Here is a 24,278-nt window from a genome sequence, read left to right on the forward strand (position 1 = left end):
GTGTGTGTGTGTGTGCGTGCGTGTGTGTGTATGTGTGTGTGTGTAGTAGAGCACACATTCCCAGAGACGTGTATAACAACACCTTAAGGATTCCCATTAGCAGGATTTATTGTTGTGCCCCCCTTCCTCAAACATGATGATGGAAAAAACACCGACTATAGGGGTGAAAAAATAACTTTAATCAAATAAAAAACTAAATGAATAAATTGTATTATTTAAAAATCACAATTGTAGCTCTCAACATTTACCTGTTCCTATAACTTTATTATGACTCTAATTTATTTTATAGTCTCAAGCATTCAGAAATCATGCAAAAGGAAACTAAGCAGTTTTACTATGATAAAACCATGGTTTATTTTTGTTAGGGTTGTGATATGCACGTTTTTTGTTGAAGAAATTATAAAGCCTGTGTCATCTATAGCAAAAAGGTGTCCAAAAATGAAAGATGAAGTGAATATTTGAATGAAATGTTTGGTCAGTATCCTAAACAAGGATTTGATCGTCCTGTAAGTGTAACAGCAGCAATCACATGGCATTTGTAATAACATGTACATAAATTGTTTATTTTGTATTTGCCTACATTATGTACTTAAACAGTGTTATTATTAACCAATCATTATTGCCTCATTATTTTTTTTATATATAATGCATTTTAATCCATTTTAAAGGCAATTGATGGCTTAAGTCTGTTTTTATACAACAACAACAACAACAAAAATATTACAGTATATTAATACTTTGTAAATTATTAGAGTTTGGGGATCGCAAATCATTTGAATCAGTTCGTGAATTCGGCGCGTGATCGCGAATCATTTGAGTCAGTTCATGAGTTCAAAGCGGGTTCGCGAATCATTTGAGTCAGTTTGGGGATTGCAAACCATTTGAATCAGTTCGGCAGTTCGGAGTGGGTTCGCGAATCATTTGAGTCAGTTTGGGGATTGCAAACCATTTGAATCAGTTCGGCAGTTCGGAGTGGGTTCGCGAATCATTTGAGTCAGTTCGGGGATCGCGAATCATTTGAATCTGTTCGGGAGTTCGTAGCTGGATCGCGAAACATTTAAATCAGTTCGGGAGTTCGTAGCGGGATCACGAATCATTTGAGTCAGTTTGGGGATCGCGAATCATTTGAATCAGTTCGGGAGTTCGTAGCGGGATCGCGAATCATTTGAGTCAGTTATGGGTATCACAAATCATTTGAGTCAGTTTGGGAGTTCGGAGCGGGATCGCGAATCATTTGAGTCAGTTATGTGGATCGCGAATCATTTGAGTCAGTTATGGGTATCACAAATCATTTGAGTCAGTTCGGGAGTTCGTAGCGGGATCGCAAATCAATTGAGTCAATTGGGGGTTCAAAGAGGGATTGCGAATCATTTGATTCAGTTTGGGGATCGCGAATCATTTGATTCAGTTTGGGAGTTAGGAGCTGGAATCGCGAATCATTTGAGTCAGTTTGGGAGTTCGGAGCGGGTTTGCGAATCATTTGAATCAATTCGAGAGTTCGGAGCAGGATCACGAATCTCGTAAATTTTCTAATTGGCCATAACCTTTAATTCATTGCTGCCAACTGGGGTGGCAAGGCTGTCTTTTATGCCACCCCGGTAGATCCGCCCCTGATTACAATACACATAATAACTTTCTTGTACTCTACAATAAGTGTATCCTCTTCAACAGTGTTGGGATAATGCATTACAAGTAACGCGAGTTACGTAATCAGATTACTTTTGTTTAAGTAGCTAGTAAAGTAATGTAGCCTATTACTTTTTAATTTATAAGATAAATATCTGAGCTACTTTTTCAAATAAGTAACTCCAGTTACTTTATATAAATTAAAAACTCTCAATATTATGCAAACCTGCAATAGTTATTATGCAAAAATTATTTATGTAAAAAGTAACGTGTAAGTAACGTAAAGCATTACTTTTCATAAAAGGTAACTAATGCAAATAGTTACATTTTTAAAGAGTAACGCAATTTTGTAATGCAACGCAATATTGCAATGCATTAGTTTTAAACGTAGCTTTCCTCAACAATGCTCTTCACCAGCTAATTACTCTTCAAGAGATATGCAACAGAAATATGCAGCGAGGCAGAGGCGGAGCGTGCACGCGCACGCTCATGAATAATAAATTACATCCAAAGACTTTTATATTTAGCAGAGCATGAGTGATTAATGTAACTGTTAGTGTTAGAACATCTGCTGTGTCTCATCAAACCTGAGAGTCTTAGTTAAGCGTGTTACGATGCAAATGTGCATTTGCATGAATTTTTTGTATCTGGACAGGTATAGAAAGAAACATATCTAAAAAGACAAATCCTCATTGTTTTTCTGATGCAGAAACTCTCTCTGTGTTCCAAACCCTAGTGAGCTGCCTACATAGACAGTGTTTCAAGATATCACTACACTTCTGCTATAACTCTGGCATTCTATCTTCATAGAGAGGGCAATCCTAGGAATGCAATCTGACGAGCTCGGATACATTTTTTACTGTTTTACGCAATATTTGTGTGTGTGCTATGTATTTTTATGCTTATTAGTCCATTGCATTGAAACCCAAACTCTATTGAAATCAATTGAGAGTCACGTGCTTCAGTTGCACGCGTTTCAAATAAGTTCCATTTAGATCCCAGTTAGGATGCAGTCTTATATATGTAGACAGCAACGCAGCATCATTCTCTCTGCCCATCTATCCGTGCAGAGGCTGTGTTGACCACAGGTGGCGCTGTAACACAGCACACTACTGCACTGCAGGACAGAGAACCGCAACAGAGACTGAGAGCTTCAAAGAGAATAAAAGCGTGCAATCATTAAAAAGTTGAGTGCCTCTTCTGCTCCACAGAGTGAAAATGTAACTGCAGATTTTCACTGCTGCATATTTTTCTAATTCATACAGTAAAAATGTTTTTGGAGTATTTCATCACAAAATCAAAAGGAAAAAATAAAAATAGCATTATATTTTGTATAAAGAGCATGCATTATAATAAAAAAATATTTTAGTAATTTATATAGTTTTATTTTTATTTCTGAAGATTTAACCATAAGTTCTAACCATATTTAAAGCACTAGTCAAGTAGATTTATTTTATTTAATTTATTTATTGTATGTATTTATTGAATCAATGTTCTAAAAACAGCACAAAAATATTTACTTACAAATTACTTAACAAGAAATCACTCAGAACATGTACATTTGCACGGCTTACAATTATTTTAACTACTACTGGTTTAATTTATTTCTTTATTAATCTATATAAAACCATCTTCTTTCTTTTTGTCCCTTAATTTATTATTTTTCTATTTTTCTATTTTTAGCTATGGTAGCCTATTGGTGTTCGTGTTTTCATTTTTTTATCTATTTCGGTAATATTCTTAATTATTGTGTTCTAATTTTTGTTGTAGCACAGTGTAAACTGAATGTTCAAATAAAGCATAAAAAGAACAATTATAAGCTATACTCACGTGACGCCTGTTATTACGCTAATCGCGGTGAATGCGCAACTGCGCATGCGCTGTAGTTTTGTTCGGATTTCGAATTAATGCGCTCGAAAAAAAAACTGTAGGGTTCACTTAAACAAAACCATCACGATCTGAAACTGGATCGGAATCATTGCCACTGACAAAAAAATAGTGTTTCTGAATACGTCTTGGGGTTTTTTCCCTCTCAAAAAGATGATAAACATGTTTTTTCATCAGAACTATATGATGAAAGACATTTCCCTCTACAGCCTCCACATCTTCAAGGGAAATGTGTGGTCTTATACACAAAAGAAGAGACGAGCACTGCACTGTGATCATCACCCCAGAGACCCGAGCAAGAGTTCACTGATGAAGATACTGCACAAGAAAGATAATTACTCCACACTCTTTCTTTGTGTGTGTGTGTGTGTGTGTGTGTGAGAGAGAGAGAGAGAGAGAGAGAGAGAGATGGACTGAGGTTAAACTTGCTGACTTAAGGGCAAAATATGATTCACAAACACACACAGATTTATACATTATTTTCACCTTCTAATGTATTGTCTTCATTTGTTTTGGATAAAAGCGTCCTATAAATTTTATATATATATATATATATATATATATATATATATATATATATATATATATATATATATATATATATATATATATATAGTCATTTATAGGACACTTTTATCCAAAGCGACTTACAAATGAGGACAACAGAAGCAAACAATTGTAGTATTAAAATAACTAAAAACAGATCCAAAACTAAAAGCTAAAACTTCATAAATACTACCTATAGCCTACACATTTAAAAAAATACAGAAATTAGATAACAATGACAAATGCATGCAAAAAAATTCAAAACTTAACATTTAAATGAAAAAAAAAAACATACAGCTAAAAACAATTAAAAATATTAAAGAACAAAAGGTATGAGTATAATAATGATTCTAACATTACAAAACTACATATGTGTACCGTTACACACATACATTTACATATTATAGGCCAAAATACTTTTTTAAATACTTTTTAAAATATTTCCATATATATATATATATATATATATATATATATGTGTGTGTGTGTGTGTGTGTGTGTGTGTGTGTGTGGTTGTACATACACATATGCAGCTGATTTCTAGAGACTTTTCTGACCGCAACATTTTATTTCCACACTCATTAAATGTTGTGGGCGGGGTCAGCGCAGGGTCTGTCCAATCAGAGCTCGTTGCGCATTCGGCAAGCTCCTTTATAAAGCTGGTTGCCGCATGTGATTCTCCAGCCTTCAGTGCCTCACGGGTGGGAGAGCGGAGCTGTTCGCACCGGTGTGTGTTTGGACTTGACGGGGCTGTGAACGGAACCGAGCCGCGGGAGACGCCGATGCGCGCGCACGAGAGAGAGCTCGAGCAGAGAACCGCGTCATTCAGAGGTGAGACTCACCAGACCGCAGTATCTCAGTGTAAAAATGCCATATCCTTCGGTGATTTGAATAAACAAAATAGCTTAGTCTCTGTCAAGAGCAATTTAGTCTGATGCTTATTTGTGTAGAAAACAGCTGGTTTAGTCTTAATGTGTGAAGAACAGCTGCACGCGTTTGAATAACATCAATTTAATGTGTTTATATCTGGAGGGAAAGATGTTCAGCCGCCTTTATCTGTGTTGGATGAACTGCAGATCAGTCTGTTGTAGAAAAGCATTTTATTAGTGGTCTGTGTTTCTGTAAAGAACGATAGGCTTTAGTATGTTTGTGCTTTTAGAAAATAAAAACGCAGTTTAGTCTTTACATGTGTTGAAAGGTCATCAGTTTAGTTGAAGAACAGTTGGTTTAGTCTGTTAATAAAAGGCAGTTCAGTCCAGATATGTGCAGGAAAACAGTTTAGTCTGTTTGACTTTGGGAGAAATTCATAAATTTGGGGAAATCGGTTTAGTTGTTTTTTTTTTTTAAACTGAAGAAAAATAGTCTAGTCTTTGCATTTGGACGAAACTCTGGTTTTGTTTGTAGGAGTTTGGGAGCACCATGGTTTAGTCTGTATGTGTGCTGAACAACAGTTTTGTCTGTATGTGTGGCCAAAAGCAGTTTAGTCTTTGCATTTTGGAGAAAAGTTGGTTTCGTACGACTGAGTTTAGTTTGTTTGCATTTGCAGAAACGCTGGTTTTGTCTATGTTTGTGATTGTCAGTTTAATTGGATTTTAACTGGAAAGCAGTTGGTTTAGTCCATATTTATATGGGGAAAAAAGGCAGTTAAGTCTATATTTGGACCAAACAATAGGTTTTAGTGTGTTTTGCATTTTGAAAAGCTGTAGTTTAGTGCCTATGCATGGAAAGTAACGGTTTAAAACATTTCCATTTGGGAGAAATGCTGCTAATGCATCAGTTTAGTTTCTTATTAAATTTGTTTTACCGGAGAACAGTTAGTTTATTAACTTGAAAATGGTTGGTTTAGTCCATATGTGAATGGAAGAAAGGCAGTTTAGTTTGTAACTACATTTATTGGCAACAACAGTCTAATCTGCATTTGGGAAAAACGCTGGTTTTGGTCCATATGTATTTCGGAAAACCGCATCCAGACAATTTTTTCTTCAGTCCAGGACTTGAGTTGTGAAGCTAGCGCACATGGGATGCTTGTGAGAACAGCAGGAGCGAAGGAGAGATGGAGAGAAGCCATGTCTTCGCATACATGAGGCTTAAATCAGTTCATGGTTTGTGTTTTGCCACCTAATTACCCGGAGCATGGGCTGTGCCGCCTCCAGAACGCCAGTAGGTGAGAACCACACGCTCAGTTTCCTCCGAGCACGAAAACCAGCTCAAAACCTGAGTCTTGTGATGGAGAGAGAGAGAGAGAGAGCTGTGCAGAAACTGCAGGCTTTTTCTCTCTTGTGAGTGCATGGGTCTATTGGCATCACATTGCTTTTCAATGATCAGGCCAGATTTACACGCTTCAGAGACACTGACAGGACGTTCTGCATGCATCTGCATTAACCCTGCTTCAGTGCTCGTTCAGCACGTGCTGAGTCCTCGGATCGGGTTACATTTGTGCTCTGTTGTACGTGCGATGGAGGCGATGCAGTTGTGCTGCATGGACCGTATGCAGTAAACAGCGGCTCTCATGCATTTGGCTCTTGTCCCAGTCTTCGATTACAGCATGTCGATGACAACCACAGCCGTTTCATCCTGACCATATGAGGGTGTTTCTTCAACTACGGCACTTTTAACAGATTTGTGCTTTTATTTAATTCATAGAGACCACATTAAAAGTGATTTGGAAACGTTTTTACATGTACAGTTATATTGTGCATCTATAACAGAAGCAATTATGTACCGTATGTGGAAATTAACATCAACCAAGATTAATGATTTAGTTTAAGTAAAAGCTTAAGTAATTTTAACTAATGTTAACCAAACCTAAAATATCAAGTTATAATTGAGAAAAATGTAGAAAATAATTGTGTAATTGTGTCAATTTAAGATGAATAAAATGTTTTGTACGAAACTGGCCACACTGTATTCCAGTTGAAAGCTATTTGAAACTTAATATGATATGTTTGTTGTTGTTGAAAGACTTTTTGTATGACTTTACTGAGAAACATGTCAGAAAAATTTCGGAAAGTGTCTTTATTTTATTTTTTTTAAAGGGAGGAAGACCAGAAGTTTCCATGTGTGTAGAAACACCTGCATTCATCCTATAATACACTTGATGTTGATTTATTTGAAGCTTGTTTGTTCATGATGAATGTCCAGGACTTCTCGTTCCTAGTGGAAAAAACTAAATCCAACACCTTTCCACTCTGAGAGTCCTGAACAAATGACCTCAGATTTGTTTTCACCTCACAAATCGTTTTATTATCTGGTGCTGTAATTATTAATGACGTATCAGTTTCCGGAGCCGTTCAAAGCAACATGCGTAGCGTAAGGGTTGTCCTGTTAATTGCCAATAAACGTGCCGCCGGTTTAGGTTTGGCATCCAACAGAACCGATAACGGATCATGGTCCTTTTGTTTTTCCCTGAACTTAAAATAAGGCTTTTTTAGTGGAATGGATGGTTCCATGAAGAAACTTTAAAATCCATTTCACAAATGCTTCTTTATAGTGGAAAATGGTTCTTTAGACTAAAGTTGTTAACACTAAGAAAATATTCCTTTTAAGAAAACGGATCACTGAAAGGTTCTTTGGAGATCCAAAAATAGTTATAGTTATTCTGCAAATAAATAAAAATAAACACCTTTTGGCAGCTTTATTTTTACATTTTATAGCAAATTTGTTTCATTGTTTATTCCAAAAGTGGCAAAAAAAATAGAAAAAAAAATACATATATATATATATATAATATTTTATGCATGTATTTATATTAGAGCCCAACCGATATATCATTTTGCCGATATTATTGGTCGATATGAGCATGTTGCAGATATATCAGTATCGGCAAATATGCCACCTATATAATAATTTTTTTTTTTTACAGATCATATAATGCAGATAAAAAGCTTGAAAAAGTAGAGTTTAGTTTTTCCAGCAGATTGCGCTCCATTATTTGCTACGGGTGCCCTAGATGAAATGCTTGAAAGCTCAAGTCTGTGGAAAACCATTGAAACTTTGAACGGCCATATCTACATAACGAGAGATCTTCTCGAGCTGAAGGGAACCCCTTGAATTTAGTGGAGATTTGCCGACTCGTTTGTGAGATAGTGACACCAGTCAACATTTTCATTTCAGTAAGGATGTCTCTTGTTCAGCATTCAAGCATTGTCTTCTTCGACCTTAAGTGCTTTGCAAATAGACCTAACATGAAATTCCGCCATGATTCCAGATCCAAGGGATCGTATACGTTACATTCAAAGGGCATTAAAGTGCGCAAGACGTGAATTTATATTGTATTTAAATTCCGTGCAAATCCATGAATAAATGTTCAGAAGTAAGAGAAACTTCAACAGAATAAAGTTGAATGGAATTGAATTAAAGTGGAATCAACTTCAACTTTACTGTTAAGTGCACTGTCAGACTCATTTTGGATAATAAAGTTAATTGTTACATATCGGTCATGTTAGAAGTGTTTGATCGCATCGTTTGTATAATCATTGCAAAAAAAATGTATGTATATGTATTCATGTATATAATGTATTCTATATATAGTACCATCAAATGTTTGGACACACGAATAGGAAAGTGTCCAAACTTTTGACTGGTACCGTACTATAATATACCCAAAGAATATCGGCCGATATATCGGTATTGTTAACATTAGTTAATGCACTGTGTATTAACTAAAAATTAACCACTGTATTTTTTTTATTAAAGGGGTACTGTCATGCTCTTTTAAATAGTCTTGATTCTGTTTTGGGGGTGTACTAGAGCAGGCTCTCATACTAGGTTGTTCAAAAAAACAATTTTTTCCACATTTTACATTATTTCAACACCTTTCTCCCCAGTGTGGAATGAATGGCCCGCCTTCTGGAATCCGAAATGTGCTGTGATTGGTTAGCTGGGCCAGTGTGTGCTGTGATTGGCTGCACTCGATGCCTGGTCTGGAAATATCATGCCCCTTACCATAGCCACCTGCGAGCTTCAGTGTAAATACTGCGTCAAAATCAAATCAATTTGAGCATGATTTGAAACCGGATGATTGCCTTGGGAAAGCTAGCATATCTCTGACATGGTGATATAACACTCGTTGCCTTCTCTCTAGTGCAGCTCAACCAGGTCTCGTCCCATTCGTCGATCTTTGTGATATCACAAACCACAGAAAAGATGCGTTGCAGTCCAAACGAGTCACTTGTTGTAGTTTTTGAAAAGCTTTGTAACTTTGCAGATCTTTTTATTTTTTTATGCTCCAAACAGCAACATTACAGACTAAATTGAAAGATCAATAAATACCGTAATAAATGTTCATGTTAGTTAAAACATTAATTAATTGAACCTTATTTTAAAACTTTACATATAATAAATAATATAATGTATAATATTTAAAAATAATTTAATATTTATATCATCCTATAGCAATCAGCTTTTCTGAACGACAATGAAGATAAAAAAAATATGAATAAATATTTTTTGTTTTGTTTTTTTGCATTAATCAAAATCATCTGACCCAGACACAATTTTGTTTTAATGATCATAATTTTTTGGAATGGTCATATTTTTTTTGCAATATTACAATAGATACAATTTGGTGACATTTTAAATGTAAATAATTTTAATTAATATATTGTAATGTTAATTTAACTTATATTATTTAATTATATAATACAAGCATATGATACCTTTTGGCTCTTTAGAGTAATAACAAGTTCTTCACGCCAATATTAAAATGGTTTTCACTATGAAACTCCCTTTTGGCAGCTTTATAGTAAGATTACAGCATGTTAGTTTTGTCTCCTTGTCTTTTTTTATTTATTTTTTTTGTCACCAAGTTGACTTTTGAAAGCACGAGTGTCAAAGACGGCACTGGAGTGAGATTACATCAGCTCTGACCTGCGTCCGGCCGTGATTTATAACGACATGAGATCGTTTCTGTACAGTTATCAGGACAAGGACAGAGAGCGTGCTCATAAAAACACTTCGGAGGAAAGCGCAGAAGTCAAACGCTTTCTATCTGGAGCCAGTGAGGTCATCGTTGTCTTCCTCCAGATGGCAGCTCGGCGTGAAGCGACGGACGAGCAGATGAATCGGACACGGTTTGCTAGAGAGGAACAGATTATTTATCATTGAAGCTCTCCGTACTGTACGTGTCACTTTTTTTAAATTCAAGTTTATTTGTATAGCGCTTTTCGCAATGCAAATCGTCACAAACCAGCTTTACAGGAAATGAAGTTTCTATAATATGTTTAGTAGTAGCTTGTTAATGATGACTATGTCAAACTGCTGTACATATGGCAGGAATGTGTTTTCAAGCAGATGATGAACAATATTAACCCCAATTATGTTGCAATTAAAATTTGAGAGTTCAGGGTTGGCATCATCTCTTCTCAGGTGTTCTTGGATCCAGACTGAAGATTGAAACCAATAGAGATGCAGTGCAGTACAATAGTTTAGTCTAGAGTTCATGAATGCATGAACTGGCTCTTCTGCTCTCATCGGGAGCCTGTTGTGTTTGATTTGTTCGTGGGTCACTCGGCTGGAACTAAACGTCTGTAAAGCGCTGTGGGTGTTGATCTCATGCAGAGAAGATGTTGTTGTACATCTCATCCACCTCCTTGTTTGTAGTCCGAGTGAAGGGGTGGATCTGATAAACACTTTTGGGTCACACTTCAAAAATTCTAAATTATATTTTGTTAAAAATAAAATTATTTGTATTTATTTTTCAATGCATTCATAAAATAATAATAATAATTAGCAGTTTTAAAGTTTTATTAGCATCTCTCGCATATATTTTTTACTAATATTCATCTATCTATATTCATATTCAGAATTTGTGCAAATATTTTATTAGTTTTATAATATATAATTAATTTGAAGTTAATTGTATATTTTATTTTTAATACATTTAATTATCTAATGATATAATGCACCAGTAGTTTCATGAGAGTCACTCATGAGTTTAATGGTGTTATTGTGAAACTAAGCGCTCTGCTGGAGTCCAGACAGTCAGACGCTCATCAGGGAAGAAACCCAAACCTGATCTGAAACCGAGGAGAGCAGCTTTAACCTCTGACCCGTCTGCTTTATCTCTCACTTTTACTCTCTATTACACAAACCGTTTGAGATCCTCATAGAGATCGTCTCGTCTCTAACTTGTCTAGTGTTTAGCAGCTTGCGTCTGGTTCATATTTCATCCTGCAATCTGAGAAATTATGTTTTGCCAAAAAAAAAAAAAAAAAAACTTGAAGAAAGTTACCTGTTTTGGGACTATTTTTTTTTTTTTTTGTAATTTTTTTTTTTATTTTTTTTTTTTTTATATTTAATATACAGTTTCTCATTATTGAAAAGTGTCCGGATGTGTTACTTATTTAATTTTAATGTTTATCAATGTTTGTTTGCTTGTTTGTTTCCTACTGGATTATGATAAATGTAAAAAAAAACCTGATACAATGTGCAGAAAGGAACAACAAATATTTTTTTTTTAATATGTGTAAATGAGCGTGTATACATTAAAAATTATATTGAAATAGAAATAACTAATAAAATTATGAAATTGTGTTTTATTTTTCAATTTCATAATTATTACAATAATAGTAGTAATAATAATAGTAATAATAATAAATAATAATAGTAATAATAAAAATATATATAATAGTTAACACAATTGTGTATATATGTTTGTTTAATGTTGAAATAAGAAATATATAAAAGTCATTAAAAAAAAAAAAAAATAATATATACACACACTTTTTTTTTTTTTTTTTTCACACACACAAACAATTTTTCTTTTTACTAAAAGTTATTATTGGTAAAATAAATGGTTAATTGTCTAAATATTGTTATGATGCACAAGATGTTCTGCAGATTTCTGTATGACCGACATGTATTCGTGAGATTGTGAACCAGTTATTGAATGCTACAGTTATTTCCTGCCCAATACTTCAATACTTCTGTACTCAACATGGTGTGAGTGAATGTGAATATTCCCACTCGTGCACACAGGAAGTGATGTCATCGTGGCATTTGAGCGTGCGTGTGACCGCCTGCCGTGCTGATCCTTGTGATGTGTGAGCGATCCAATCAGGATCCTGTCAGAAAGGCTTGGTGCATGACATAAAATAAAAGGGAAAGAGTCATTTATGAATGCTAGTCTTGTTTCATCCGACTAAACTGATGCACCAAAATCCCCAAAGATGCATCAAGCCAGCCAGAGTTTTTTTTTTGTTAGATCATGTCTGCATTTTTTGTGTGTGCTAGACATTCAGAGATGCATTCAGGTTTATATGTTGCATAAATCTCGCATTTTGACTGCATGAGAATGCATGAGAGCTTTAGAGAAACACTTCAGCTCTTCTGCATGGAAAACCATCCCATGAAGCCTCTGTCTTTCTCTAAACTCTACTGAAACTCTTGATGAACCGCATTCGGATGACTGAATTTAGAGAATTGACCAGAAAATGTATGTATACATTTATATAATAACATGGAAGCAATCAAATATTTTAGGAAGAAAATAAAGATTTATATATAATTTGTCTCTCTCACTAATCCGTTTTTACATCTATCTATATTCATATTCATAATTTATTATATGCACGTAAATAAAATAATGTATATAATGTAATGTATATTCTTTTAACTAATTATAATATAGAATTCTTATTATAAATATATTTAATATATATTTTGTTTATTTTAAATTATAATATAATTAATAATGTAATCTATTAAAAAAATAATTTTGAACAGCATCATATATATATATATATATATATATATATAAAATTTGGTATGCAAATAAAATTATAATATTGTAATATTTCATTGTATTATAACATTTTAAATAATGATATGAATATAATATTTTAAGTATGCAATATCCCAGTACCAAGATATTTTATGGAACCAAAATACTATTGTTACAATAAATGGGTGTTTTTCTCGTTATTAGGAAGCAAACCGATTTGCTTTGTGTGTATTTGTATTGTAGCAAAATCCTCTGTTTTATTTAATAAAAAAAAAACATCTGGTTACCCTATCTATATTTATGTCTAATATTTATCTGTATATTTATCTATATTTATATTCAGAATTTAAGTAAATACTATTATTATTATTATTATTAAACTATGTTAATATATGATATTAATATAATATTTATTATAATAATTAAATTTAATTGATCTATGTATTTAATATGGCAGTAGCAGTGGTGTATTATAGGTTTGCTCTCCAGGGCAGTGGGTGGCAGTAGTGAGTCGCTCCTCCTCTCTTCTCCACACACAGTGGCGGGTGACAGGTTGGGTGTAGACCTGAGCCCAGGGAGTTCCTGCTCTGACCTGGCGCTCTTGGGTGACACACGGACCAGTTTGGCGCTCGGCCTGGGCACGACATTTGGGCACTCAGACCGTTTCCTCAAGGTGCCAAAGTTTGCTCTCAATCTGTTCCATGTCCATTTTTACTTCACAGCGTCCGGAAACGGCACTCGCGCTTTCCTTCCTCTCATCTCACGGTGTTTGTGCCACTCCTCAAAAAGTCTTAAAGGGACAGTACACTCATTTACTCACCATCAGGCAATCCAAGATGTAGTTGACTTTTTCTTCAGTAGGACAGGAAAGAAGATTTAGAGCTGAAATCGTGCTCCTTGATGAGTGATCAAATTAAAGTCAATGGGAACGGGCACTTTAAGAGTCAAAAAAAGCATATAAAGCAACACAAAATGAATACATGTGACTCCTGGTGATATATTGAGGTCTTATGAAGCAAAACAATCAGTCTGTGCAAGAAAGTATTCCTTTAATTTGGGTTTGATCAAATTTAAGGCCATAAAAGTCTCAAGTCTTACTTGTTTTAAGAGGTCTTAAATATGGGGACGTAAAAGCAGACCCGCCGTTATACGAATATGTGATTATTAAACGTCAAAAGGCTGTGATTCAATTAAATTTGACACATTTCTTAATAATTCAGTTATTTTATTATTATAATAGATTGATTAAATTATTATATAAATATATTATATACATTATTAATGTTCAGCATTGATGCCTAATAATGGTTTATGATGCACCTAAAACATATCCATTTCAAAATAAGAGTCCATATGTATTTCAGGCTAGTTTAAGATTAAAAGTCCATTATTATGCTTTTTTATTATTATTATTATTATTATTATTATTATTATTATTATTATTATTATTATAGGTAGCTTGGTTCCCATGTGTCATCTTTTTGGATGAGCAGCAAGAAGTAGTATATACATATAAATACAGAGTCCCGTTGTATTTCATGCTTGTTAAAGATTAAAAGCCTGTAATTTTGCATAAATACTTTTATATATATATATATATATATATATATATATATTATTAGTATTTTAGGAATTATATTGGAACCAAATACCCATATATGTAAATATATTTCTAGTCTTTTTGAATAAGCATCCAGAAGTAGTAGAGAATATATATTTCAAAATAAGAGTCCTCATGTATTTTGGTCTTTATGATAAAAAAAAAATATATAATTCACTGGTTATTACTTGTATTTTGGTTACAAAATCAATGGAATCTGCCATTTAAGTCAAACTAAACACTTTTTTTTTCTCTAGGTCTCCCTGTCATGGGAAGCAAAAACATCAATATTGATGAACCACTAATCTGTTTAATTAAGTAAAATAATTTGAGAATTTGTTCTGTATTGGCATGCGGTATTAATTTTGTGCAACATTAAGTCTTAAACTTGATTTTAAAAACTTTGCACAAACCCTGTGTTGTTAAAAAGTGGGCCACTCGCTCCAAGGCCTGCCATTCACGAGCTATTTCTGTCAGGATTATACGGTTAGCGGTCGAGGAAGCCTACATTCACATAACATCACGTCTTCCAAACGTCCTCGCTTGTGAAAGACGAACGCTGTCGAGCGCTGCTTCTGTCAGATGAGAGCTGATTAGGAGTTTCTGACTCTGCATTCAAGGCAGAAATATATTTTCTCAGCGTTTCTCGGATTGATAAAGACCTAATTAACCGGAGCGTCCTAGTTGTTATTGGGCCAGTTGCACCAGACTCTGAGTTTCATTAAATGTTCACTAGTTAGTTTTCTAATCATTCACCAGTCATTCTGAGTAATTAGTGATTGGTTCTTAATGGAATCTGTGGCGTCGCTGCACTAATAGCCTTGCAACATTGAGTAAATCCACAGACGTCTTTAGGATGTTAGCTTTAGTTTAGTCTTGGAATTTAGATTTTTTGTTTGACTGTGACACTGATCTGCTTTTATTTGATCTGATTTGGTTGAAAAATTCAAGCTTACAATGTGACACAATGCTATGAATTTCAGTTTTGTGGAATTGAGACCCATTTGACTCAACTTGGGAAAATGTGAACTAAATCAAATGTTAAATTGATTCTATGCCTTAAAATTAATTTATCGATTCATATTTGTCAATCTTTCTGTCAGAGCTTTCTCAAAGCAATTAGTATTTAAAAGGGGTTGGAGATAGTAATTTATACTATAAGTAAATATTAATAATACATTTTAAAAATTATTCTATTTAATATTTTTTAATTAAATACATTTTAAATATTTATAAAAAATATTATAAGTGAATTTCATCACACTAAGTATGCATTTATATAATAAAATGTATTTCTAATCATATATATGAAAGAAATGTATATTTATATTGCGTATACACAAGCTATACATTGTATACTAATATATTTTATTAAATTAAAAAAAGTGGAGAAATGTAGAGTAGAGAAAAGTGGAGTACACATGTACTATAAATATCTAATAAATTTATTTATTTTATTTATATATTTTTGAAAGGAATCCTTTTTTTAAATTAAAGTGCAAAATAAATATAAATAACTGGAAATTAGATTATTAAAAAATTTAATATTGTTCTAATTAATGTATTTAATACAATTATTAAATGTGAAATTAGTTGTTTTTAGCTTTGTCCTTTCTTTTCAGACTTACTAGTAGAGAACCACTGATTTGGGCTTTTCTCATTAACTAAAAATATAACAAATAAAAATAAATAAATGAACATTACGTGAATTAATGTTTAAAGTGGTGCACTAAATTAACTAAAAATTTAATTTAAAAACTATGAAAATAAAACTTATAAAAATGATACATCTAGCAATGAAATGACAAACTTTAAAATTAAAATAAACAAAAAATATAAAAATAAAAATCAAATTATTGTAAGAAATAAATGTAAATTTTTTTACAAATTTAAATCTACCACCAACTATAGTAGTTTATAAATGATACAAAAATAACACTTCCACTGATATAAAGGATAAACAGTAACATAAATGATGCTACAGTATATAAAATATAAGGTTACACTTTATTTGAGTGTCCTTGTTACAATGTAGCTATTATACATTCAAGTACGGAGTTATATTCGATGGTGGGGATGAGGGGTTTGGTTTATGGTTAGTTGTGTGTAATTATGCATTGTTATTATTATAGCAAGAACATGTAACGAGGACACCGTTAATAACACTGGTGTGATGCTGCAACACTGTAGAACCTCAGAGAGAGAGAGAGAGAGAGACGGGTGTCATGATGGGAGTGTGTGCTGTGTGCAGGAGAGAGAGAGGCTGTGTGTGTAACGTGTGGTTCTCGGCTGATCAGACGTGCTGCATGTGACGTCATCCAGCATCCATCCCGCCGTATCCTTGGAGAAACCGTTCCATGGCGACTGGTTGCTATAGAAATGCCCGTTTCCTTCCAAGTTCCCGCCGAGGAGCGAGGTGTGAGCGAGACGTGGCATGCCTCTGACGACCGACTCCATGGAGAAGCTTTTGTTCCTGTGTGGAGCGAGCGGAGAGCCGGTATCACCGTTTACTAGTCGTCTGTCTATGTGTGTGTGTGTGTGTGTGGAATGAATCACTGTCTGTCGCTCTGATGATGAGATGCGTCTGTATTTTTATAGACTGACTGATCAGTAAAACCAGATCCATAGAACCTGTGGATCTCTCTCTCTCTCTCTCTATGTGTGTGTGTGTGTGTGTGTGTGTGTGTGTGTGTGTGTGGAATGAATCACTGTCTGTCGCTCTGATGATGAGATGCGTCTGTATTTTTATAGACTGACTGATCAGTAAAACCAGATCCATAGAACCTGTGGATCTCTCTCTCTCTCTCTCTCTCTGTGTGTGTGTGTGTGTGTGTGTGTGTGTGAGTCTAGGTTTTATTATCTGTTTTACAGCACTGAAGTCATTTTATTTTATGTTAATCTAAACTAATCTGGTCTATTCATTTCGATTTCTACAATGTTTTACACTACTGTACTCCTATCGATCTAGGTTTATTGTTTTCCATTCTATTTCACTGAAATATTTTCTATTTTATTCTATTATTTTAATATTGTTTCTGTTATTATATATTGTGTTCTAGTCTAGTCTGGTCATCAGATCTCTGGTTTATTTCGTTCCAGTCTCCTGCTGTTTTCTATTAGTCTATTTTGCACTGGGTTACTTCTAATCTGATCTATTTGATTGTATTCTGTCCTATTCTACTCTATTCTGGTCAACACCTTTTGGTGTTTATTCTATTCTTGTATTCTCTCCATTTATTCAAGACTGTTAATTTATGTCCTACTGCAATTCTATTCTAGTCATCTAGTCTATTTTAAACTCTGGTTTAATTTGTTGCACTCTACTTTATTCAGTAGCATTGAAGTTCTTCCAATCTGCTCAATTCTATTTTATTCTACTCTGCTCCTATTATCTTTGTCTAGGCTATACAGGCCTTTTTTTTTTTTCGTTTTACTGCACTGAAATTCTATTCTAATCTATTTTATTATATTCTGTTGTTATATTATATAATATTCTACTCCACTTTACTATTCTAGACTATTTTCTACAGTACTGCAGTGCTTCTGTTCTATTCAGCTCTGTTTTGTTATTTATTCCACTCTAGTACAATTTTCTTAATCTAGGATAGACTAACATTTTCCATTTCTACTGCACTGAATTTCCGAATTCTATTCTATATTCTATTCAGCTCTGTTTTTTTTTTAAATTCCAATCTACTGCTGTTTTCTCCATTCTAGGCAGGATTGGTATTTTCCCGTTGTACTGTGTTCAGAATTCTGTTCTGTTCTGTAGTTAGTGTCTGGGCTGTGGTCGATGTCAGTCTTGTATTGAGGTAAAAGGTCATCAGCTACAGTTTTAGTAAACGAGACGATTGTAAAATGACCGATCTTTTAACAGACTCTTCTGTACGACTCATTGATTTAGCTCCATTCTCCTGGGCTTGAGCTCTTCAGGGACTGAATCTCAGCTCAGTGTTCAGTAGGGCAGTAGGCGATGCTCTCTCTCTGTGTGTGTGTGTGTGTGTGTGAGAGAGAGAATGTCAGCATATATATAATGCTCTTATTTCCGTGTAGGGAATTATCAGATAACAGATATTATCATTATCTGTTGTTTTTTGCCACTAGTGCCACTAATGACGTGTTGGCTAATGCATTTACCCTCGTGAGTAACCTCACACATGCTCAGGAGGATTCAAACACGCCAGGTGCATGTGTCACCACGCATCCCCTCGGGTTACTAAAGACACAGAAACACTTGTGACCTTATACATGCATGCATGCATACACGCGCATGCACTGTAAGCTGCTGTACAGTCCGAGACGTGAAGGTCTTAAAGTGAGCATCCCTCAAGAGCAAAGCTGCATTTCGAGGCTGAGATTTTGCTGAAAAATCAAGAAGCTGTTGCTAGTGCTCAATGTTAGAGATTTCACATTTCTCACATTTGCTACAGAAAACGTTAACAAAGCGCTTTTCACTATACAAAATCATTGCAGAGCAGCTATACAATGTTTCTACAGTATATTAAGTAATGTATAAAAACATATATTTTAGTACTACGTATATAAGTATTTTTGTGCATGACTTAATATGAATTTGTAGTGGGCTTTTTCCTACCAATATTGCATAATCCTGACTACAACTTAATTGTAATTTTGAAAGATTTTTTTTTTAATGATCACATTAAGTGCATTTAATGCAGGGTTATTCTATTTAACTAAACTATTTAACTAAACTATTTAACTTTAACATTTTCGTTACTTCAAATTAATTTAAATGAAATATTTCAGCTAGGTTCCAAATGAAAATTTGTGTAACTGATGTACTAAAATAAAAGCTATAAACATTTATTTAAACGAATAAAAGTGACAAACACATAAAAATTACTAAAAACTTAAATAAAATTAAAATAAATAGAAATATGAAAAATAAGAACTCATTTAAAATATAAATAAAAATATACTAGTATCTCACTAAAATATCACTGATTTAAAGAATCTTTTATAGAGCTGTGTATATACAAAATAGTTTGGTCTTATTTCTTAAGCTGAATTTTGTAGAATATTTGTATTTATGATTATAATGCGTAGCGTTAGCTCTGGAAGGAAAAATGCAGAAAAGGAAAACGTTGTTGTCATTGAAATGAAACTGTTTGAGTATAAGATTAAAAAGAGGTTTATTTTTGTGTTTTTGTCTTCTCTTGTCAGGTAAATGTTGAGGACAGCAACGACATGTTACCTAAATCCAGACGAGCTCTCACCATTCAAGAGATCGCAGCACTGGCGAGATCTTCACTTCACGGTAAATTTAACAAATTTGTTATCAAATTATAAAAATGTATTTGCACATCCACTAATACAAATACAAAAACTCAGTTTTTTGGAGTTGTTAATAAAACCGATTATTCAAGTATTTCAGTCTTTCTACTTCAAAAATTCAATGTGTAACTTGGGGTTTAAGTTGAAATTTACTAGCATTTTTCCACATTAAATTTACATGTAAACCTCATGGGATCCTGATTAATGTTAATGCTAACTAATAGTCTTTTTCTTAATCTATTTACTTTATTTTAAACTGCTGTTGTAGGTGAAGCACCATTTTATAACCTTGTCAATAGTTAGAATACATTAATTTCTTGCAGATTAATGTAAAAAAAAAAAAATCCAGTATATTTAGGTTATTTTAAGCTGATGCTGTAGATGATGCATTTTTTTTTAAAACCTTGCCAATATTTACATGCAGTTATTTAATGCTGATTGTTAATGTCAATCAATAGTCAAACATCCATCGGTTTAGTTTATTTTAGGCTGCTTTTGTAGGTGATTCACCTTTTTTTTTTTTTAAACATGTCCATAATTAACATTGTAATTTAATGCTAATCAATAATCCGATATCCATTTAGTTATTTTAGGTTGCTGTTGTAGGTGATGCACCTTTTAAAATCCTTCTCTACAGTATTGAACCAAGTTTTGTCCTCTTAATAACTAGTTTAATAACTTTTTTTGTTCACAAAACAAAACTTGCATCATCATTGCATTTTTATAATAATGCATGGCACTATTTTTATAACATTGTCAGTAATTAAAATACTGATTAATGCTAACCGATTGTCAAATATCTATTTAGTTTAATTTAGTTTTCTGTTGTAGTTGTGGTGATGCATCTTATTTAAAACCTTCTCAATAGTTAATGCAGTAATTAAATGCTGATTAATGGTAGTGTACAAAGTTACAGCAATAATGGCAAATAACAATAGATTTGAAAAAGAAGCGTCTCTTTTGAGATGCTGTATTGTTCTCAAGTCTTTTGGACTCTCTCACACACACACACACACACCCTGGGAATACAAGAGATCACAGCTCACTAGACCTCATGGCACACACACACACACACACACACACTTTCATTGCATGTGACGAGTCCTTTGTGTCCTGATTGACAGCATGACGGTGACCTGGATTATTCCTCGTGTATTATGCAGCATCAGGGTCACTGACCTCTGTGTGTGTGTGTGTGTGTGTGTGTGTTCAGGCATCTCTCAGGTGGTCAAAGATCATGTGACGAAGCCCACAGCGATGGCACATGGCCGTGTGGCTCACCTGATCGAGTGGAAGGGCTGGTGTAAACCCAGCGACACACCCATCGCCCTCGAGTCACACCTCACATCATACTCTCATCTGACCGAGGGCGAGCAGGAGGCGCGATTCGCTGCAGGTCAGTGACCGCTAGAGATCTGCTCCTTATTTCATCAGTTCCAGTAGTTTAGCCATGTCACCATATCAAAAGCTTTCATTAAGGTATATTGTATTGAATTAAGTTACAGAATAGAAATTTTGTCTAAGTTCAATACGTTTTTTTTCATGTAAAAGAATAACTTAACATGCTTTGTGTTTTGTTGTATTTAATTAAGGAAAGATATGAATATTGTATAAAATGGAATGCATACCACGTGATTGATACCTAGTTGATTGATTATGTTAAATAATAGCAAACTTTCATAGTTCTCAAATTTTATGTTTAAATGCGCCTCAATCTGAACAAATTTACACTAACTTGCGTATATTTCCAGAGAATAAATCTGAACATTGGATAAAGCCAGGTTCAAAATTCCTGTTTTAATTTGTTGACACATTAGCGTTAAAGGTTTTTATCGTTGGGATTTTTGATTTCTCTTTTTATGACGGAATAAATCAGAAAATACTGTCAGCGGACAGAAAAAACACAATTTTACTAGGTGTTTATGAGTAAAATGTTCTATAAAAGACTGTGAATGATATATAAACAAACCCTTCAGTAAAATTCTTCAGAATATAGATATGAATAAAACTGCTAAGTTTGGTGTTCACATGTGCTACTGGAGTGGAGAAACAAACTAATTTGTAGTAAACGGCCTTTAAAGATATATATTGTAATTTGAAATCTACAAAAGCAAGTGGATAAAGTGTAATAATATAACCATGTAAATTGTATATGAACAAATCCCTCAGTAAAAACTTTCAGAATATAGAGAGGAACAAAACTCTAAGTTTTGATGTTTGTAAGTGCGTCTGAAGTGGAGAAAAATTATAAAATCCACAACTATAGTAAACAACAATAAAGAATCAGCACTTTTTCAGATATCTTGCACTTTTTAGTCCTGATTAAAATGTAAAAATGTTTGTTAATAAATGTGAAAAACAAAGTGTGGGATAAAAAATGTGTATTTTATTTTGCTTGCTTTTGCATTAACTGACATTTTCATTGTTTTGCTTTTATATTATTTTATTTAATTTTCTTTAATTTTATTTTGAAGTAATCAAATCAGCAATCTGAGCTTATCAGGTATTTCCATCCATGTGCTTTATATATATTTATTTATATATATATTTATTCATTTATTTATTTATTTATTTATTTTACTGTTTTATTTTGAGTTATCAGGCCAGAAAAACAAGCTCACAAGTTATTCCCATCCATGCTTTTTTATTGTAAGTTTTATTTTGTTTCTTTTTGCAGTTTTGCTTTTGTTGTATTTTATTTTTGTTATCTTCAAAGGGTAAAGCATGGAACCAAGGTCATGGGTTTGATTCCCATTGAATGCATGAATGTATCAAATGCATTTCTTAAAAGTGCCTTGGATAAAAATGTCTTCCAAACATACAAACGATTTAGATGAGAGAAATGTTGCACTGACCTCTCGTTCTCCGTTTCATAAAGTGACGAAGTATTCATGTCATTTTGTTTGTGTGTGAGGATGGTGTACTTACAGCTGAAGTTTGTGAATGTCCTTGTGAACACGTGTGTGTGTGTGTGTGTGTGTGTGTGTGTGTGTTCTCGGTTCTGTAGAAACACATACTCAGTGACTCGGTGGATAAAATCGAACTCTAGGAAATTTGCCAAAACTCACTGTGTGTGAGTGTTTGCTGACCAAGCCTCAGCGAAGGGTAAAAGATGAATGGAAGGATAAATCTATGAATTATTGCAAGCAAAGTTGCTGAGAGAAACAGAGCCTCGATCCGTTTGTTTGAGAAGCCTGACATGTCAACCTCTGACTCAACCAATGATGTGAGTTTGGAGGAGGATTTTTGCAGCCAAGTAGTTTATTCCTTTTTGTTAAATTCATTAATAGCTAATTTCCGGTTCATGCTGCTTTAATGCTGGTCAATCAAGTCTTTCGGGTACAGCTGGTTGAGCACAAAAGTTGTAGTTTTACTTTTTTCTTATTATTGCTATATTTTTATTTTATTTTATTTCATTTTATTTTATTATGCATCCATTCGTTTTTTATGTATTTTATTAATATATAGTTATATATTATTCTAAAAAATTGTTTAACCTTATAGATATTTTAATTATATTGCTTTATTGTATTTGTTTTTTATTTAGCACCTTTTAAGAATTTTGATAATTTTCTATTTAATTTAATTTTAATAATAATTTTTTTGCTTTTATTGTATAAGTGTGTGTGTGTGTGTGTGGGTGTGGGTGTGTGTGTGTGTGTAGCAAGTGCTTCTGAGGTAAATACAAAAAAACATTGTGCTCCGTCTATAAAGTGAGAAAAAGGGAGAGAGCGAAAGAGCTTTAATTAGCTAATTGGCTCTCTAACCCAATCACCACACACCGTATGTGAGCATGTCTGAACAGAGCTCTGTGTGTGTGTGTGTGTGTGTGTGTGTGTGTGTGACTGCTGTTCATCAGTGCTGAGGTCACTTCCTGTCTCATCGAAGACATTTGCTGTGATCTAGGCTTTGTCCAATTTCAAATGACCTGCCAATCAAATGTGGCTTCTATGTGGCAGCCAATAAGAAGAATCCATCATCCTGTATCCACGGCGACGCATCATACCCTCTGCTACATTGATCAAAGGACCGCAGTGTGTGATCTAGTTTAAATCTGATATGATCATTAACTGTGTGTGTTTCATCAGGAGTGGCAGAGCAGTTTGCCATCGCAGAGGCAAAGCTTCGTGCCTGGTCTTCAGTGGATGGTGACGAGTCTAATGACGATTCTTATGATGAAGATTTTCTGCCTGCAAACGAGTCTGTTACACAGAGCACAGGTAGCTATTTCTCACCTTATATTATTTCAATAATATTGGAATTTATTATTATTAATTATAATACTAGACATTATAATATAATTTTTTTTTATTATATTAGTCATATTTAATTATTATTATTTTTTTTTATTATTATTATTAATTGATTTTTATTTAATTTGTCATTAATTTATTTGCTTTAAATGGAATAGTGTAATCTGTGAATATATATATATATATATATATATATATATATATATATAACACAACAATAAAATCAGGGGAAAATAATTAATGTTTTACATACAAGACATTACACATTCTTCTCAAAACATTATTTTCATGTCAGCAGACTGATATAATTTCAGCTTCTCTGTGTATTTGTTTTCCTTGCATCCTTATC

General features: G+C 33.6%; 1 protein-coding gene across 3 annotated transcripts in view; it reads left to right on the forward strand.

Moving 5' to 3' along the window:
- Positions 1 to 4,746: 4,746 nt before the first annotated feature.
- LOC128028605 (protein FAM131A) overlaps positions 4,747 to 24,278 on the forward strand; it is a 21,367-nt gene continuing 1,835 nt past the window's right edge. Inside the window, exons 1-4 of one of the 3 annotated variants that reach the window (XM_052615872.1) lie at positions 4,747 to 4,890; positions 19,566 to 19,659; positions 20,890 to 21,072; positions 23,765 to 23,896. In XM_052615872.1, coding sequence (XP_052471832.1) covers positions 19,590 to 19,659; positions 20,890 to 21,072; positions 23,765 to 23,896 — 385 coding nt within the window. In that variant the 5' untranslated portion in view covers positions 4,747 to 4,890; positions 19,566 to 19,589. Of the gene's footprint in view, positions 4,891 to 13,341; positions 13,455 to 16,633; positions 16,879 to 19,565; positions 19,660 to 20,889; positions 21,073 to 23,764; positions 23,897 to 24,278 lie in introns of those variants that run through there. The other 2 variants (XM_052615874.1, XM_052615871.1) reach the window with 2 other exon arrangements.

Source organism: Carassius gibelio, chromosome A15 (assembly GCF_023724105.1).
Source record: "Carassius gibelio isolate Cgi1373 ecotype wild population from Czech Republic chromosome A15, carGib1.2-hapl.c, whole genome shotgun sequence".
Taxonomy (NCBI): domain Eukaryota; kingdom Metazoa; phylum Chordata; class Actinopteri; order Cypriniformes; family Cyprinidae; genus Carassius; species Carassius gibelio.